This window comes from Osmerus mordax, chromosome 23 (genome assembly GCF_038355195.1).
Source record: "Osmerus mordax isolate fOsmMor3 chromosome 23, fOsmMor3.pri, whole genome shotgun sequence".
NCBI lineage: Eukaryota > Metazoa > Chordata > Actinopteri > Osmeriformes > Osmeridae > Osmerus > Osmerus mordax.
The window spans coordinates 4,021,023-4,040,697 of NC_090072.1; the positions used below are offsets into that span (position 1 = coordinate 4,021,023).

General features: G+C 46.8%; 1 protein-coding gene across 1 annotated transcript; it reads left to right on the plus strand.

The window, feature by feature from the left end:
- Window positions 1-1,712: 1,712 nt before the first annotated feature.
- rell1 (RELT like 1) lies at window positions 1,713-17,717 on the plus strand. The gene is made up of 8 exons (XM_067261369.1): window positions 1,713-1,856; window positions 7,611-7,805; window positions 10,430-10,504; window positions 12,086-12,140; window positions 14,677-14,949; window positions 15,604-15,733; window positions 15,976-16,006; window positions 16,126-17,717. Exons 1-7 carry the CDS (start codon window positions 1,826-1,828, stop codon window positions 15,997-15,999), a joined length of 783 nt encoding a protein of 260 aa, XP_067117470.1. The 5' UTR covers window positions 1,713-1,825; the 3' UTR covers window positions 16,000-16,006; window positions 16,126-17,717.
- Window positions 17,718-19,675: the final 1,958 nt, after the last annotated feature.

Below are 19,675 nucleotides of genomic sequence, written 5' to 3' on the forward strand. Positions count from 1 at the left end.
GTCTCTTCTCCTCTGAATTTGTAAGTAACCAATCCCATTGGCTGGCAGTGAACAACAACTCCACCTGGGTCCGCCCACAAATACTCTCATTGGTCGAGGGGGGCGTGGATGTGCTGCACGGGGCCCTGCTGTCACGTTGCAACATGCCTGCTCCTGAGCTCAAACCAGAAGGCAACATAGGGACGCAGTGTACTATTGGTAGGTCTATCAACCGTAATCCCCATAGTACACACGCACAAACGAAGCTTTCGACCGTTTGACAACATTTAATACATCAATTAACTGCAAATATTAAAGTATCATGCGAAGGTATCATACGATGGTATCATACGATGGTATCATACGATATCAAACCACATACTGTTATTGGTCTGAAGCCTGAAATGGGTGCACTCTCAATTTGTGTTATGCCTATACATGAAAGATTTCGGCTGCAGCAAGACTGCATGCACAATTCAACGTGCCTCTGCAGGACTGAGCTGGTGACGTTGATTGTTCTTCCTAGGCCAGCCCACTGAAATCTCACGCGGCTGGCGGAGTGGTTGATAGAGACCTGGTAAACATAGCTGAATCTAGGGCAATTCGAGTAGGGCATGGCATATATGTGAAGGGAAAAAAATGCACGTTATTATTACCATAATATCGCTTAATTAAACCAAGCATACATTCAAAGAAAAATATGCAAAATTGTATAGGTGTTCTGAGATTTAAAAAAAAGGACATTTAATGTAAACCACTGCAATGATTCGAATAATTTGTGGAAAATATGCAAGAATACCATGTGCATATTGAAATGATAGAAGTGTAGGCTTGGCTGGCAGACACCCCTGCTACTACCTCTCATATGCAAAAGACTGGAGTTGCTGGATGGAGTCTGCATGATAGTTCTCACACCTCATTCTCTCTCTCCCTTCCTCTCTCTCTTTCTCTGTGTATGTGAGTTTCTTGCTAGTCTTGCTGGCCATCTAATGAGTTATGGAATGAATCCTCATAATCTGAACACACAGTTCTATAAAATAATATTTCATAAAAGATGACATTCGTGACAGTGTTTAATTGTAGATAGGCGGTAGTTAACTTTCTAGGTGTGGAGGAAAAGTTTAGAGCGTAGCTGTCAAAATGAGTCTTGTGGATATATTCTATATAAACCTCCACTAGATGGTGGTCTCACAACTGGTTGTGAAGAATGCTAGAATTTGGTCTCCGTAGTTTTATCACGAGATATATGCCTATGCTTCTGTGCCCGAAGAGTAGGGGTTTGTTGAAATATGTGGGATCATGCCTAATTCAGACAATGGCCGGGTTTCCCAGATTCGTTAAGACGAATCTGGGTAACCCGGCCAATGTCTAGTGGTGGACTAGGGCACAGTGTTGCACTGTAGAGTTCGTTTAGGCCACTGTTGTGTGTTCAGCGATATTCTCACGGGAGAAAATGTCTTCTTAATCCTCAGGAATACCATGTTTAAAATATGGATTCGATAAATATAAACAATGAAGACAATTAAGGTCATTTCCAAAGATAACCTGGCAGAAGAAGAGCTGACTTTCCGTCGAAAACTTAACGCATTACATATCACAAATGTTGTAAAATAAACGTTATGGATCGCATAGCCTATTCATGTCGGTAGACGCTGTGCACATATTATAGAGTGTGCCTTTAAGAGAAGGGTGTTCCTTATTCCATCCAAGCCCACAGCATGAGGAAATATACTAAACGTACCTCTCAACGGGTATTTATTTCGATTTGGAACTCAGTAGTTGAGGTTAGACATAGTTAGAAGTAATAAACCTTTAGTTGACCGGACGACTGAAGGACTGACCTTCAATGGCAGACACAACGGGGAACCGAGTTACGCGTAAGTTGATGAACGTTGAGTTTGTTTGTTTGATGAGCATTTTCTCTGTATTTACACTTTCCACTGGTCACATTGAAGTAATCAGTAATCAATTTTTATGATTATGTAGTATTTTTTGTAGGTGTTAGCGCTTGCAGCCTACTTATAACGTTAGTTTGAAAGTTGACTTTCTGCAAAGTTTCTCTGTCGATTTGTTAATACGGTGCCAAGTTGTATTTTCCCAGAAAGTTTTCGTTGTGTATTTAGTTGTGAGACGCTTAACTGAAGTTAAAATGCAAATTATTTTCACTCAGCAATAGAATGCAAGCTATACATGGATGCATTGATAGAAACACAAGTCTAAACTTGATATTTTGTCCTTCAACTGAATAACCATTAGGGTATTCATCAGTCGCTCACCTGTGACAGCCTTTCCAGTGCTCCCTTCTCACTGACGCTCCCCTGCTCGTGCTGTCTTCTGTCTTTTTAGTTGGTAGTCTTATTTAGTGTAGACAAACTCTGACATCGAGCACAAGAATGGACCCCAGTGCTTTGACAGACGGTATGAACAGACAACAGTATGCAGTCGATAAACGTTGTCACCCATTGTGAAAGCACCTTTCATACGGAACACCAATTATCAAGATATGTTTCTTGACAGTACTGCAACACGTGTTGTCTTTTGATCTGATTTGGAACTATTTGATATTATCGCGGCAATATAGCCCATTTAGTATATGATGTTGCAGCTTCACACACAAAAACACACATACATTCTGTTGTTGAAAAAAAGAAGAATTTCCACAAGTTTTAAACAAAGTAGCCTACATTCCAATGTAAAATCACAAGTCCGGTTATAACAGGGAGAAGCCATCAAGCCGTTGCCAAGAATTCGCTCTAATAACAGTAGTTTCCTGTTTCAGTTTAACATTGTGTGCCTTCACTGTCAGGCTTTCTGGTGTACAACAACAAGCGAGAGTTGACCTTTTATAATTTGGCGGGTATCTCTCCCTGTGACTGTCCCGCCCTGCCCCTCCCCTCCCTTCCCCTGTCATGCCAGCTGCTGCCTGGTCTCAGCAAAAGGCCCAAATGTAATTCAATTATTCCAGGTTTTAAAATACATACGGAAGCACAGACTGAAGAATGTCTGTGTTCACACACACACACACACACACACACACACACACACACACACACACACACACACACACACACACACACACACACACACACACACACACACACACACACACACACACACACACACACACACACACACACACACACACACACACACAGTGTGGATTCAAAGACAGCATGTCTGGTCGCTCCTTCCTTGTTGCAGACATTGGTATAAAGGCAACAGACTTCTTTCCCCAGGAGGAATAGGCTCTTGGCACACTATGGCCTTAGTTCAGGTTTTGTGGAAGTGCCACGTTTAGCCTCAATTTAGAATTTGTTGAAACAAGCTATGCTAAGATTTAGCCTTTGTTACAACCAGCCTAATAAATAAGAGATGAGTCTGGATTATGTAAAGGCTAGCAGCATTATTCAGGGGAACATCCTTTCTAAACATCCTCTCTCCTGGTTTTGCAGGAAGCTCCTTTCTGGCTTTGGCTAGGATGTATCCTATAGTGTCTGAAACAAGTAGGTTTGGACCTTGCTCAGTAATTTCCTTTATGTCCATTTGGAAATGATTCAATTGCTCCATGTTGACACACCATGTCTTGGATCATTTAGGAAGGATTCCTGTGCGTCACTTTCTCAGTTCCTCTTCCTTATTTACAGTAGGCATATCCAACTGGTATCTTAGTGACTCCTTTTGTGTACAATATACAAGATGTGGCCAGGTTACATAGATTTGATCAGACCTTATTTGAGGAGTTCTGAATCTCTTCTAATGACAAGCCTGGTGGAATTGCCAGTGTCTAGATATCCAGTACCTTTTACCAATCTTAATATTCACACTGAAGCTTGGGAGTCCTTCCAATGAATCTGCCATCTACTTGCAATTACATGAAAGGACATTCCTTTCATGGAGCCAGTGTCATAGTGCAGCAAGTCTAACATGGAAGGTCATACTGAATCGGGCTGCGCAGCACAACACAAACGTTTATTCAGGTCATCATTAAATCCCTCTGACATTGGACAGGAGTCCTTCTTATTGGTCGCGATCAGAGGTGCTCGTTTCGACACGTTCTCTTGCGATCTTGATCTTTACTCGTCCTCTCTGATTGTCTCTTTCTCAAACTCTTGCGCAATCTCGCGCTCTCTTTCTATCTTAGACAGAAGGGAGGAAGGTATTCAGGAGTCAGGTGGCTGAGCGGTGAGGGAATCGGGCTAGTAATCCGAAGGTTGCCAGTTCGATTCCCGGTCATGCCAACTGACGTTGTGTCCTTGGGCAAGGCACTTCACCCTACTTGCCTCGGGGGAATGTCCCTGTACTTACTGTAAGTCGCTCTGGATAAGAGCGTCTGCTAAATGACTAAATGTAAGTGTATTCTATAAACCTCAGATGAGATAAGGGTGACGTGCTGGCTTCTTCATTGCTAACAAAAGACATTGTCACCTGCCTTGTGTTGCTTGATGGCTCATCTTTGAGTCACAATTCCAAAGAAGGAATGCAAAGAACCAGTTGGGGCAGAGATGTTGGAGAGAAGACAGAGATTCTACAACAATGGACAACTACCCAGCAATGAGCTGCACCCATAATGTTAGGTGCTCTTTTGTGAAATTAAAACTCACTGAGGTGTTTTTCTGAGTGAAATATCAGAGTGGGGTACAAAAAAATTGATTTCACGTCATCTCGGAAACCGTACCTATTCATGTGGTGCAGGAGACGTTTCTATTCTGGAGCAAAAATCATTATGTAGGGGGGGCTTGTGTTACTCAGTCGGAAAATGAATCCCTCAGAAAAGTGCTGACACTGACCATTTTGCTAGCGTTTCACCCAATGACTCCCAAATAGGTTTTAGGAAATAACCTTGGCCTTTTGTAATTAGTTAATGAGGTGTCCACTTCATTTTGCTGACTCGTAGGTATTCGTCATCCATTTATGGGAATTAGCAGATTTCCAAGGCAGTTTAAAGTCATGGTAAAAGCTGCCTTGCTCCCACCAAGTAGGTCCTGGGTTCAATTCCCACATGGGGAACTGATCGTTGCTCAGGTGGGCTATCTCTCGGGCCTACCTTGTATGGAGTTTGCATGTTCTCCTCGTGCTCGCATTTTTGGCCGCACAACACCCTAACATAAGACTGCTCTCCTGCCCATGTACCTGGCCCAGAGCACTTGGACTTGGCCCCAGGCGTGGCTGCCCACTGCTCCTGGCTGCTCTGGGAGGAAGAGCAGCAGGATGGGCCCAAAGCAGACACTCGTTTCTCTGGTGGATGTGTGCCAACACCAAAATATTAATTGGCCTGTCATTAACCATGGTTCACTGGAGGAGGGCTTGTCCAAATTCCTGTCTTTTTGTCATTGGCTAGACTTGAGGTGCAGCTTGGCTGGTGATTGGCTTGTCCGAGAGCGGTCAGAAAGCGGTCAATGGCGTTAATGACCGTGGCCAGCCCCACGCATGCCAGGCGTGGGACAATGCAAACAGCAGAGAAAGGCACCGACATGGAGGGAAATAGCTATGCGGACATAGGCAGGCTTGTCCACTACTACACATACAGCAGACACATAGGCATGCCTTATGTGTCTCTGGTCACCCGCGCGGGGGACGGGGGGACGGGGGGACGACAGACAAAAGCCTCATTGTCTGGTTGCGTAGACTCTGGCTGGAATGCCTCACGTGGTGAGGGTGCATCAGGAGTCGGGTCTGACAGAGCAAACTGTGGACTTTGACAGTGACCGTTGACCTTCCCCCTACCTATCCCAGCTACCCCCATCCCCCCTCTGATATTGTCCTAGGACTGTGACGCTGGAGATGAAGGCTAACGAGTCTAATGTTTTCCTTTTTGTTCTGTACACGAATGGATCTAAAGTCCTGTGTGTGAACAAGGAGTCGGGCTCAAGTAGCCGTATTTATGTTTATATCAGTGGGAGTGCTTTGTTTGTGTTCGAGCAGTGCAGCGATCAAGGGTTTCAATATGAGTAAATGGGAATGGAATTGAGTACTGCACTCTGTTATTGGGCAGGAGCCTGCCAGTGGGGTGTGTTGGGAAATGGAGGGAACAGGGGGCTGAGTGGTACTAACTCTCTGTGACGCCGACCAGACCTAGCGTTAAATGCTTTTAGCAGCGTAGAAGCCGTTTTTGTGTGTTTTTTTTTTTTGCGCATGTGTATTGTGCTTGTTCGTTGGTAAGTGCATGAGTCACTCCTCCTGGTGGCACAAGGATGGCCTCCGTTGTCAAGGACAACAGCCATTTGGGGACCCATTAAATTGAACTAAAGCCATCAACTAACCTCATTGCCCCCAGACCCCATCCTCTCTCATGTCCTTCTCCAAAAGCTTCCAGAGGGTGAGGGACAAGGAGGGTGAGGGACAAGGAGGGTGAGGGACAAGGAGGGTGAGGGAGAAGGAGGGTGAGGGACAAGGAGGGTGAGGGACAAGGAGGGTGAGGGACAAGGAGGGTGAGGGAGAAGGAGGGTGAGGGAGAAGGAGGGTGAGGGAGAAGGAGGGTGAGGGACAAGGAGGGTGAGGGACAAGGAGGGTGAGGGACAAGGAGGGTGAGGGAGAAGGAGGGTGAGGGACAAGGAGGGTGAGGGAGAAGGAGGGTGAGGGAGAAGGAGGGTGAGGGACAAGGAGGGTGAGGGACAAGGAGGGTGAGGGACAAGGAGGGTGAGGGAGAAGGAGGGTGAGGGAGAAGGAGGGTGAGGGACAAGGAGGGTGAGGGGAAAGGAGGGTGAGGGAGAAGGAGGGTGAGAGAGAAGGAGGGAGAGAAAGGAGGAGCAGGTGAAGGAGGGGGAGACAGTCCTAATTATTAGAGAGAGAGAGAGAGAGGGAGGGGATGGAGCATGGAACATTAAAGGGGACGACAATCACGTATGAGTCAGCTTGGCTCTGTGTGATGACAATGACAGTTGCTGTCTCGCTTTCTCTCCCTGTCCCTGTTTTGCATCTCTAGGCTGCCTGCTTCCTCACGCTCTCCCTCTCTCCTCCCTCCTCTCTCTCTTCTCTTGGCTCTTTCAAGGGCCTGTCAGTGCAAATGACAGTCCTCTCTCTCTCTCTCTCTCTTACCCTCTCTCCTTGCCAGCAGTCGCTGGAGACTGTGGTGAAGAAAAGGAGGGAGTCATGGGACCACGCTTGGTAGTTGCCAAGGAGACATGACAGACTTGCTATATTTCCCTCCAGTCTGCTCCTGCCCAGCTTGACAGTTGCTCCAGTGTATGGCCTCTCTCGCAGAGACACGACCCATGTCAATTACCAAGCTCCTTTTCTCCCTTCTCTCTCTCTCTCTCTCTCTCTCTCTCTCTCTCGCTCGTGCATCCTGGGGCTTTTGATGGCTCATCTCCTTCCACTTCAGGGTATCAAGACTGCACTTAGTTGCGTGCCGTACAGTTGCCTCCGTTGCCTCGCGATTGAAACAATGCCGTCGGTACTTGCTGTGTTCTTAACCACACGCATAACATGTCATGGTCAGTCCACTAATGTTCTTACTCTTCCTGTACTCCCCCCCCCCCACCCCCTTCTCTCCACTTCCTCTTGGCCTTTTATGTCCACCCTTAACCTCATCTTTCACTCACATCCCCCTCCCCCCTCTATCTTTGCTCATCCTCACCCCATATCCCTTTGCGCCCCCCCCCCCCTTCTGTCTCTTCCCCCCCTCTCTTCAGCGAGTCAGACCCCTGGCCCGGCGGGGGAAAGCAACCCGTTGTACATAGCCTACGTCCTGGTGCCTGTCTTCTTCCTGCTCGGCCTTCTGGGAGTGCTCATCTGTCACGTGCTGCAGAGGAAGGGCTACCGCTGCACCACCGAGGCGGAGGAAGAGGAGGTGAAGGAGGAGGAGAAAGACCTGGAACAAGGAGCAGGTGAGCCAGGAGGAGTAGGGGGGGGGGGGTGAAGGAGGAAATGGAGGGGGAGGTAAGAGAGAAGGAATGTAAGAGGATGGGATAAGGTCATGAACTTGAAGTGTTGTACCTGGTAGAGCGCACAGGAGAGGGAGGGAGGGAGGGCACGTGTTGGAATAGGAATTGGGCCCTGTTGAGAGAAGGAAATACTTTCTTTTTTTTGTCTTTTTTTTTCTCTCCTGACATGAGTGTTCTATTATGTTATATTTGGATGTTTTTGTGCTTTAAACCTCCAGAACAAGGGTTGATTGGAGAGTGCACGCTTCGGATTTTGCTTTCTCACAAATGCCTCAACAAACTACTCATTCTCCACAGTCTAACAAGTTGTCAATTTAGGCTTGTTATAGTCTGTTACTGTGAGTCTAGCCTATATGTAATCAATTGACATGTTCTTTCCGTACTTGACCAACATGAGGTCATCTGACCCTAAGCCACATCATATAATTAAAGATAAGAACAGCTTTCTTAACTTAACAGCATTTCCTGCCACTGCTTGGAACGACTTTAAGCTGCTGATAAACAAGAAATATCAGTTTTGCGACCATTTCTCTGATAAGAATAGGTAGGTCAAAGGCCATGTTCTGCTATACTCAAAGACTGTTTGGGGAAGTACAGAGAAGCAGGAGAAGGCGGACCAGGGAATACTGAAGAAAAAAGGAAATGGAAAGGGAGCTAAAGAAGTTCTTTATGGGTGCTTAATAAACCTACTACACCATCTCTGTAGCTCTTAACTGTGTATAACTCACTACGAAACCAAAACAACCAAATAATCTTCAGAGCAGGGTTTGACATGCTTGTATAAAAACAAATACCGTCGCTCTGTAAACTGCCTAGCTGTAACGTTAAAAGTTCAACATTCAAGTATTCCAAATCCAAGTCTCACAGCGGAAATCGCGGCAGCTGATTCGAACCGGATTGACCGTGATCGTGCACGGTTTGTCTGCTGCGATGGCGGTGTCAGAACACGGAGGGATCCTCATGTTTGAACTTGAGCTCGGTTTCCTGTGGTTATGTCACAGCTTGCTGCATGCTCGTTCTGAACTTGGACATGCTATGGAGCACTTGGGTGGAATGCTGTCTCGTACTCACTCTCTCTCTCCGCACTTCGTTGTTGCTCTCTCTCCCCCTATATTGCTCTCCTTCAAAAAGAAAACAAAATTAGGAACCGAATAGTGACCTACCGTGTTCCCAACATGGCAGGACAGACGTGTAGCATTATGTCTCCTGTTTGTAAACTCTTGTTTATCTCGCCATCAGAGAAAGAAGGGAGGTTATTCTACCCCTCCAAGAGTGGAGTCTCCATTTGGGTTCTCCTTGCAGAGACCTAACTGTGTGTGTCCTGTCTAATGTCTCTCCCCTCTCTCCATCCCTCCAATCCTGTATTGTGTTGAGATGAAAGGATTTGAATAGCACGCTGTTTGTGCGCTGGTTCACCCGAATCGGGCTGCCCTTCTATTCAGCGCTATCATGTTGCCATCTCCCCCTACATTGTTTAGCTAGTCCCTCTTCATTTTGTCTTCCTGGAGGACCTTTCCAGCCCAGTTATTGAGCTACCCTGGCTGGTTGAACAGTTTCAGTGGATTCCTGGAATCTTTGTGTGTCGAATGCGTCAGGGATTATCTCGAGAACCGGGCACTGTACGAAGGGGGATGTTGGCACTATTCAGCTAATTATTTGATTAGAAATAGGGAAATGTACAGGAGAAAGCACATTCTGTCTGTTTAACTAGGAAAAACTATCAACCAGGCACAGTCTGAAATATATTGTATGGGCATTGCACAAATTGAGACTTTGCTACAATAGTATTAATGAGAACCAGACTGCTTGTAGTTACTCACTTACCAGAAGTTAACAAAACCAGAAGCCCACAGGAAGTACTAGGAAGTGTGTCTCAGATGCCCGGAGGTTGCATAACTTTGGGAGGAAGGAGGTGTGTGTGGGAGGAAGGAGGTGTGTGTGTGTGTGTGTGTGTAAGGAGGGGCAGGCATTCCAGAATACCTCTTTTGAAAACTAGTTCGACCATCTAATTAAAGGCCATTACACAGCAAAGAATAGAATGAACCTCCAGGTTGGGTTAATTGAAACTTTTTGTGAGACTGTAGTTGTGTATACATTACAGCTTTCACACATCAGCATTCTAACAGGAGGTATTCTTAGTTAAGAGGGTTAACAGGCCATCCATAGCCTCCATTTGTATCTTTAACATTTCCATGTATTCATTTAGCAGACGCTCTTATCCAGAGTGACTTACAGTGAGTACAGGGACATCCCCCGAGGTGCCTTGCCCAAGGACACAACGTCATTTGGTATGGGCAGGAGTCGAACCAGCAACCTTCTGATTACTAGCCCGATTCCCTAACTGCTCAGCCATCTGAACCCAGGTCGGGCAACATAGTGTTTGTCTGTGTCTGAATGGAAATGCTCAGATAAAAATGCATGTTGGCTGAACCAAAACTGGACAGACAAGTATTTTCTTTGTTTTTTTTTGTTCAAGCTTTCTTAGGATTGACCCTACCTTTCACGGAAACAATTGGGGAATGTGGTTGGTTTGTGTTTGAATTCTATCATGCGTGTGTGTTTTTCAGACTTAAACGATACCTACAGCGAAAGCAACAATGACACCGTTGGACAGATTGTTCATTATATCATGAAGAATGAAGGTAAGACGTCAAACCCCTTTAGGTGTGTGTGTGTGTGCGCGGGAGATCAAGCAAGTGAAGAATTTGAATGGCCTTTTACACATCAAGAAAAGAAAATCTAAAGTGGGGTTTCCCCATGTCAGACCCTTGCTGGCTATACTCAAATTGCTGCCACTGAAAGCAAACCCTCTGCTCCCTCTACTGTATCCCTCTGCTCAATTCCCATGCTTCGAGGACTTTAATTAGAACATTCTCATTGTGGCCGTCCTACACTAAAAATACCAGTGACAACATCCAGAGAATTGAGTCCTTGGATAGCGAATATATTTAACTAGTAAACTCATCCTCGTTATGTAAACCTTGTATTCCTGGATAGAGACTCTAGTGACACACACACACGGTGACCGATTATGTTCCTCACCTCCATGCTGTCAATGATTTAGCCCTAGCTCCCTACCCTCCCTCGCCTTGTCAGGTTCCCCAGATTAGCCTACTGTAGTAAACATTTCCTGTCATGATCTTATTGACTGTGAAGTTTCCTACTCAGGAGGGTGAGTCACAGTGCTTAGTAGTGTGGCCTCGTTTCCTCTATTGAGGCCACGACTCAGGTGACCTGGGAGTCGAGCTGACGCTGTGTAGTGTGTTGTGGAGAAGACTGACGAATAGGCAGACACGGCCATACACCCGACCCGAGCATAATGTCCTCCATGAAATGCACCTTCTTCTTTTTTCTCTCTCTCTCTCTCTCTCTCTCTCTCTCTCTCTCTCTCTCTCGATGCAGGAGTCTAGTCCTCCTCGCCGCAGTGGGGCTGTCCACGCCATTAATCCATAACCTCAGTTTCCTCCTTAAGCGCTCTTCCCTCTGTCTCTCTCTCTTCCTGTCTCTCTTCCCCCCCCCCCCAGCTTAACATGTTTGTCATAAACACCTGTTGGTCACACACATGCTGAGTGTGCTCTGTCTGAAGGGTAAGAAGAGGAGGAGGAGTCATTGTAGTGATAATCAGACCTGACGTGTTAATACGGATGATAACTGGACGTGGAAAATAATTGCACTCAGGGAAGGGCACATGGGGTTGGTTCCATTCAGTGGATTTACGAGGTGTCGTAAACCAGCACAATACCTTTTACTGCCTTCGATACCGATTCGATTCCGTTGTTTGGGGTTAGTGCGTTAGAAAACATTAGTGTTCTCAATTGGAGGTCAGGGGAGTGGTCATGTGGGTATAACAGAGTAAACGCTTCTTTGTTAGAATGCCTCACCTCAAAGCACAAATGTGAAAAAACTCACTTTGAATTTAGCCTACCATGTTTGTTATCTTTTTTGTCTAACCAATGGAAATGGATGTTATTTATAGTTTTAATTTTATAGCCCCCCCCCCCCCCCCCCCCCCCCACATTGAGATATCATATCAGCCCAGGTTATGCTGTAGTGGTCACAGTAATGGCATGCGGCAGTTCAGTGTGTTAGGGGGACTTATCAGCAGCCCCCATCTTTCAATAAAGGCTGCCTCTATGAAGTGTCAATCCTCTCTCTCCCTGTGCTCCTGCCTCAGTTTGAGCTCTCCTCCTCTGACTTTGTTCCTTCTCCCTTCTTGTCTTCAGCAAATTCAGATGCTCTCAAAGCCATGGTTCATGAAAACAGCATTGACTCAGATGGGTAAGTAGACTTTGTTTACGGTTCATGCTCGCCAGCTCTAATGACACCCCTGCCCTCCTACAAACACGCACTAATGTGAAATGATCTCTCGAATCAAAGTCTAGCTACACTAAACCTGTAAGCCTTGCATCCAGTTTAAAACGGCAGGTTTTAATAGTTTACTAGGCTTTTAAGTGTGTATGATAATTTTGGACAGCATTGGTGGTTGCCTGTCGTAGCGTGGGGGGGGGGGGGGGGGGGGGGGGGATGTGTGTCCGCCAATATGTATTATGTTTACGGCCTTGATGTAGTATGGATCAGTAACTGAACATCAAAGTTGTTGGGAGTGACCTGGGTGTGATCCTCTTTCTAGCCACTAGATGGCAGTGTTGTCTCTGACATTGATCAAATGAAACATCCAAGTTTGTTTGGATTTGACCTGAAACAAAAAGTTTTCAGGTCCTATTGCAGTCCTGTCCAGTTTCCTGGCCATATTGGCGTGCTTCGAACGCCCCCGAGTCACTGCCGACGAACAAATTTAACTTTTTCATCCCTCAAACGCCCTAACCACTTTACTTTAGTGCGGCACAGTGGCCACGCCTCACGGCAAGAAGGTCCTGGTTTCGATTCCCCATGGGGCACTGATCGGTGCTGAGGTGGGCTTTCTACTGGACCTTTCTGCATGGAGTGTGCATGTTCTCCCCACGTTCACGTGGAAGGGGGGTTTCTCTGCATAGAACATGGTTGAGCACTTGGATCGGCCGCTAGGCTTCGCTGCCATGGCTCCTCGCTCCTCCTGACTTCCCTGGAGGAAGGACAGCAGGATGGGGATAAAGGCAGAGGCATATTTCTCCGGCGCACGCCACTGGCATGCCTGTGTGTGAGTTCTGACTCCCTGCACGTGTGCGTGTTCCACAATTGTGAGATGAATAAAGGTTTCTTCTTCTCGCTAGCCAGTCAGTGGTAGACGTTGAAACACTTGGCCCATTATGCGGATATCGCATTGATTAACGGGTGGCAGTGTGGTATTCATCACCACTGACTACAGTCTAGGCGAGGTGCCGGAACAAAAGGTTGGCTTGCGACGTGGCCTGGCCTTTACCTCGGCCGCCCCTCGCGGGAGAGGCAGTGACTGAGGGCAGCCAGCGGTGCTACATCAAAGTGCGGAACATGAAGGCTAGGAACCTGTGACGAGACGTCTTCACTTGCTGCCTTCGTTCAGCCGAAGAGGGGCGGGGTGAGGCGTCTCGACCTTGAGGAGGCATAAGAGGAATGACCGTGAGGGGAGGGAGGGAGGGTGGGTGGGAGGCAGGAAGAGAGGAAAAGGGAGAGTGGAGATATTTTTACATATCGGCCCGAGTGACAAAGAGTAAGGGTATAAATCGCTGCCGGAGGGCTGGGTGGCGAAGCAGGATGAGGTATGGCAAGACATTGGTTATTCTGGAAAAGTCTGCACGGCGCCAATCGTTTTTCCCACATATCTCTCTCTCTCCCTCCTTCTTGCTCCTTTCCTCCCTCTCTTTCTGCATTTCTGTCGCTCTCCCTAATTTTCTCTCTCTCACTTCAACTTCTTGAACCCCTCTCTCCCTCTCTCTCTCTCTCTCTCTCTCTCTCTCTCTCTCTCTCTCTCTCTCTCAGCCTGGGTGGGCAGTCTGCCAGTAGAACACTTAGGGGTGCTGGAGCGGCCCCTAAAGGGGGTGACCGAGGGGGTGGAGGGTAATTTATGACTCACTAGGGGGTTGCGTGTGTGTGTGTGTCGCAGGGTTTGGAATAAGACTTGGCAGGGTGTGTTTAGCGTGTTGGTTGGATCTCCTCTCTCTCTCTCTCTCTCTCTCTCTCTCTCTGGATGCAGGAGTTTAGTCCTCCTCGCCGCAGTGGGGCTGTCCACGCCATTAATCCATAACCTCAGTTTCCTCCTTAAGCGCTCATCCCCCCCTCTCGGCTGCCTCTTACCGCCCCCCTCTCTGCACGCTCTGTTCTTCACCCTTCATCTACGGGGCCCGCTTTTCCACTCATCACTTTTCTTTCTTTCTACTGCTGTGCGTGCATCTTTCATTCCTCTCTTCATCTCTTATCCTAACTGCGACACACACACATGCACGCACTCTCCAATCTTGCCAGCCCATTTCCATGGTGTCCCTGCGGGTAATGGAGACAAGTAAAGGCAAAGTGCTCTGATTCGCACACGCACACACCCTGAGCCACTGCATACAGCCCTGCCACCACTTAAGTCATTACACCACTTCTCTCTGAACTGTATGAGGACAGTCTCTCTCTCTATCACACACACACAGGCACAGAGAAAACTGTACACACAGCATGACCAGGTAGCTGCTGTGTATAAACACTCACGTCTTAGCCCTGGGCCTACATATGTACGCACACACACACATTCACACATCATTTGAACTATTCTAAAGCAGCCAAATCTAGCCGTGTAAACCCAAATGTGTGTTCATGATATCTCATAGAAAAATGTGGCATTGACCTGCCTACAGGTCTGTATCATCCAGCCCGGTGTGCAGTTCTAACCACAACTCCCATAATCCTCCTCCAGCCCGGTCACACCCACCTCCCCCGTCACGCCCACCTCCCCGGCGATGCCCACCTTCCAGGCGACGCCCACTGTCCCCCGGCGGCCCCCGGCGGCGGCGGCAGACAAGCCCAAGCACACCTGTAACCACCTGCACACCATCGGGGGCGTGGGCGCCAACCAGAACATCTGTAACCGCTGCAACCTCAAGAAGGGCTGGCCGCTGCTGAGGAGAGCCTCCAACAGGAAGGCAGACCGCCGGAGCTACGGGGAGGTCACGGTGCTGGCGGTGGGCAGGTGAGGTGTGTGTGTGTGAGGCGGAGAGAGAGAGAGAGAGCATTGTGGGAAGGGATGGCCCAGCTTGCCCATGCTACCTTATCGCTGTGAGTGTGTGTCCTCCCCCCCCCCCCCCCCAACCCTGGAGGGCTGATCTGAATGCAGAGAGCCACCGTTTTAATTTGCTCATCCAGATGAATGGAGGTGTCTGGGGTCGCCCCGACCTAGGAGGGAATATTCATTCACTGATTAAATTACATCTGTGTGGTGAGAGAGCGCGCGTGTGTGTGTGATAGGAGGAGAGAGTGATACGGGAGTGTTTAAGAGAGATTGAGAGAGTGATGCGTGCGCACGTACGCGTGTCGTACAGAGTGAAGTGTGCGTTCCTCCCTGAGTGCACCACAGGCTCCGTGCCAGGGGAAATCCATCTCCCATCCTCCCGCCAGACTGATTAACCAAGAGCAGGACGCCGGTCATCTGAGTTTCAGCAGCATGCCCCTAGTCGTGTTTCAAACCCCCCCCCTGATTCCCTGATTCAACCTGACCATATAGATCAACGTTTATGAACATCACTTATTTCCACTGATGGTTTGATTGGGCGTTGCGTGTCCTCGGGTGTTGGGTCCCCGTTATCGTCGTGTTGGTGACCGGTGTGATGGTGCCTGTCGCCCTCAGGTTTCGGGTGACCAAGTGTGACAAGCCCGCCCGGGAGAGGCGGACCCTGCTGATCGCGGACTCCAATGGGAGCATGCCCCCGTCCTCCGTGGAGGCGGGGCCTCCCAGCAGGACCACCTCCGAGTCACAGGTCAGTCCTAGAGCGCTCTTCCGTCCGACACTGGGTAATCCAAAAAGGGGAATTTCTGGAATGTCATGACGACTGGAGTTATTTGTTGATGTTTTTGGAGGAATTTGATATAAATTCTCCCGATTTTTAAGTAGCCGGTCTGTGTTTGTCGGCAGCGCGCGCTGGTAGGTTAACGCTCGTCTTTCATCAAACTGAAGTTCATTGATTTTTATTTTTTTTCTTCTCGTCTCTCTCCGTCTCAGGCGCAAGAAGCCAACACAAAGTGAAGGCAAGGTGAGACCTATTTATCTTCACTCTCTCTCTCTCTCTCTCTCTCTCTCTCTCTCTCTCTCTCTCTCTCTCTCTCTCTCTCTCTCTCTCTCTCGTTCAAAACCCTCATCACGTCCTCTTAGTCTCCTAGGTCGGCAGAAACAACAGAAATTGGGAATCAAATTAGACACTTTCAAAACCAAGTGGCAGAATGACGTGTCCGTGCCGGAGGGTCGTCATTGGACGGCAGCCATGTCAGTCCGGGGGTCGGTCCCTCCCCCCTCCACGCCCCTTCCCTTCTGCAGCCGGATGAGTTGAGAGAACGGTGATGTTGACAATGGGGAGGAGGAAGAGCCAAGTCAAAGTCTTAGCCATTCTGCCAATGTTATACCTTCCTAAGGAGGTGTGTGTGCGTGCGTGTGTGTCATGAGGGCCCATATACCCTTCCCAAATAAGCAGCCGTCATCAAAACAGACCAAATCTTTGGGAAACTAGAGTTCATTTTCCCACACTCCGCTGAGGATCCCTCGGTGGTCATGTGACTCCCTGGGCTGGTCATGTGACTCCCTGGGCTTGTGTCCAGGGTGTCGACGCTGCATTAGTAAATGTAGTTCATATGAGAGCCAAGTGCACTTTGAGTCCGAACTTTATACCAAAGCACATCCTTCCCAGGTACAATCTCGAGCTAGTTTTAATGGCGACGGCCCTGCAGACTATGGGTTTCATGTCCTCCCTACAAGCAGACATCTCTGATTCCCCCTGGTGATGTGACGGTGAATGGATGATTTTGTATGTTTAACAGGAACCTACTATGAGGTTTTGATATTTATACCCCATACAGACAAATGTTTTTTTTTTTCTCTGACTCTGTGCCTATTTGCAAGATTCTGGATCCCACATTTTACGGAGGATCTGTTGATTAGCTGTGCCAATGCCTTATCTTGTAGACGTATTTATATAAGGAAATTGATACGATCAGCCTAAATTTACATTTTAACTGTGTGGATTCAGTTCTGTGAATTTTGTTTTTACTGGATGTGGGAACCCAAAATGCCTTTAGTTTGATCAGTGTCATCCCAGAATGATGTGTGTGTGTGTGTGTGCGCATCTGTATTTGTCTCATTAGACTAGTGACATGCACGTCACCAAATGCGTGTTTCATGTTGAAATTATTTTTATTTTTATGTCCAGAACATGGACGTTACCTCTACAAAGTGTCCTTGCATACTCCAAAGTATAACATACGTACATATATCTATGACAATATTCTATTTTGGTCTTTCCAAACCAAAATACCTCTAGTCAGTACATTTCTCTAAGCTTTCCTGGACTCTCATACTGAAGCTATGTTCCATCTCACAAAGATTTTAGAAAAACGTGTTGGTATGAGTTCATGATCTTTATTTCATTCCATGTGCCTATTTATGATATGCATATGATTATATTGACTGTATTGCTTTCCGAACCTCAGCTCTGAATGATCACATCAGTTTTCCACATTTCCCAATTTTTTAATGTCATGTTTTTTACAGGGGTGTATTTAAAAAGACAAAATATGCCTAACTTCATAAAAGAAATGAATGTTGACACTAATAAAAGTATTTTGATGTATTTAATTCAAGTCCAAAGAGAGGACGTTTATATAGCCAGTGTTGTAACAAGTTCTTTATAGATCTATGCAGTGTGTAATGAATTGATTCTATAATAAATTGATACAGTCCGTGTTCGGAAACAATCTCCTGTCCGTCCATCCATCCATTCTTCATTATCATTCCTTTACTATTCAATATTCAGCAGCTTCTTTTTCTCATTTCCATCTTTCCCCTCGTTCCGTCCTGGCTATATCCTGCTCTCCTCCCTTTCTTTTTAATATGAAGTAATAAAATGAGATGATCTATCATATTAATTTTGAATATGGAGTCAGTCAGTCAAATATTTCCTCTCCCTACATCTCTCTCTCTCTCTTTCTGCCTCTCTACTCTTGATGTCATTATTAACGTCAGCTGGATGAGAGGTGGAAAGGAGAGGTGTTTGGCGCCGACATTTAATATTAGAGATTACCCTCGACCGCAATTTTGGTCCTGACCTTACAAATGCAATCAGACTCGCCTCCGCCTTAAGACACACACGATGTTGGCCTAAGTACCCGTTTCGATCACACATTGCGATTCCGCTGATTTTAAAGACGGGAATCCCATTTGATGTAGTATGACTGTTATATAATTAAGTAACGTACGCTACCCAGGGTAGATTCACCAGTTGAACAACAGGGGGTGATGTTGTGAACACGGTTTCCCGGTGGTTGTCATTCCCCGTGTTTACTCGCGTCTCATGTGAAGGTGGCAGAGGTAGGATCACGTGTCCTGGTGTGGACAGCAGCGGATCATTTGGACGCGATGGAAAAAGTTCTCTTAACACTAAATGATGTCATCCGATCTCTGACTATTTACCTGATATTAGCCCATGTCATCAGTGCTTGGCCTCTGCCTCTGATTCTCTTTCACACACATAAACACTTTGAAAAGAAAGGACTGATGATAAAGAACGTTATAGCTAACAGGATGACATGCTGCAAATATTGACACTATTTCGTAGGTCTTTGTGCGTTTGCTGTAGCCTATACCACGGACAAAATGGTGACACCCACAGTCATTGCTTGTAAGATAAACCTTTCTCGTTCTTTCTCTTCGTCTGTTAATAGGCTATCTCTCTGCCTGTCCTTCCCATCATCCACGCGATGTGCACTCTCTCAATTCCATAAGATTTTAATGCATAAAATGGGATGACATATTTAACATAAAATCACCATAATATATAATGGAAAGACATCACATCAATTAAATGGAAATTGCCTTTATTTCCCAAGTATGTCTATGCATTCCTCTCTGTCTTTGATTTAGTATGTGTATCGACCGTACGCTAGACGGCAGTTGCTGTGACCTGTCCTGGTTGCTATACAGGTGGACACCACCCTTGCTTGTCAGGGCCATGTTCGGTTCCTTGCCTCCATCTCTGTAGCTGGCCTTTAGCCAAGAGGAAGGATGCATAAGCCCTGACACGACAGAGCTTTACAAAAGCACTGTGGAGAGTGGGCGTGGCCTAACAGTCTAAGCGTCAATGATTTACATATTGTAAAACTGTCCAACAGCGTCAGTAACCGCAGTGACCTTGCAGTGGACTGGCTTCTTGCCATTCTTGAAACACAGACCGAGTATCCTGCTCTCTCACGGTCTCTTCTTCTCTGTTGACTGGGCTCCTGCGGTTCTGTCCACTGAGAAAAAGATCTTGTGCCCCGAAATAAAGGTTGTTTTATCCTGCTACCACATTGAGGTTTTCTGTTGTTCAGAGGATAGGCCAAGAGCCAAAGCAACAGACGTAACAATGAATTTCTTCCCTCTGCCCTATGGTGCCATGGTAATGCTAAGGTATAAGACTGCTTTGCTTTACTTTACACTTCTGCACTTGTGCTTAAATGAGACAAAACCCTTAGTGAATGTAACATATGTTTTTATCTCTATTGGAAAAACAATGCAACATACTATAAACGATTTAGTCTATGGACTTGTAATTGACTCATTCCCAATGATGAATTCTATACACTCAGCGATATGAACGGTGTATAACGTTTAATACCACTCAAGAACTACAATACATCAGTCTTTCTTATTTCTAGCACAGGGTATTGGAGGAAAT

What these genes read in the sequence shown, in the direction of transcription:
- rell1 (XM_067261369.1), top strand. Translation starts at nt 1,826, where the DNA reads ATGGCAGACACAACGGGGAACCGAGTTACGC. An exon ending in AACGGGGAACCGAGTTACGC is followed by an intron (nt 1,857 to 7,610) that starts GTAAGTTGATGA and finishes CCCTCTCTTCAG; the next exon opens with CGAGTCAGACCCCTGGCCCG. An exon ending in AACAGCATTGACTCAGATGG is followed by an intron (nt 12,141 to 14,676) that starts GTAAGTAGACTT and finishes ATCCTCCTCCAG; the next exon opens with CCCGGTCACACCCACCTCCC.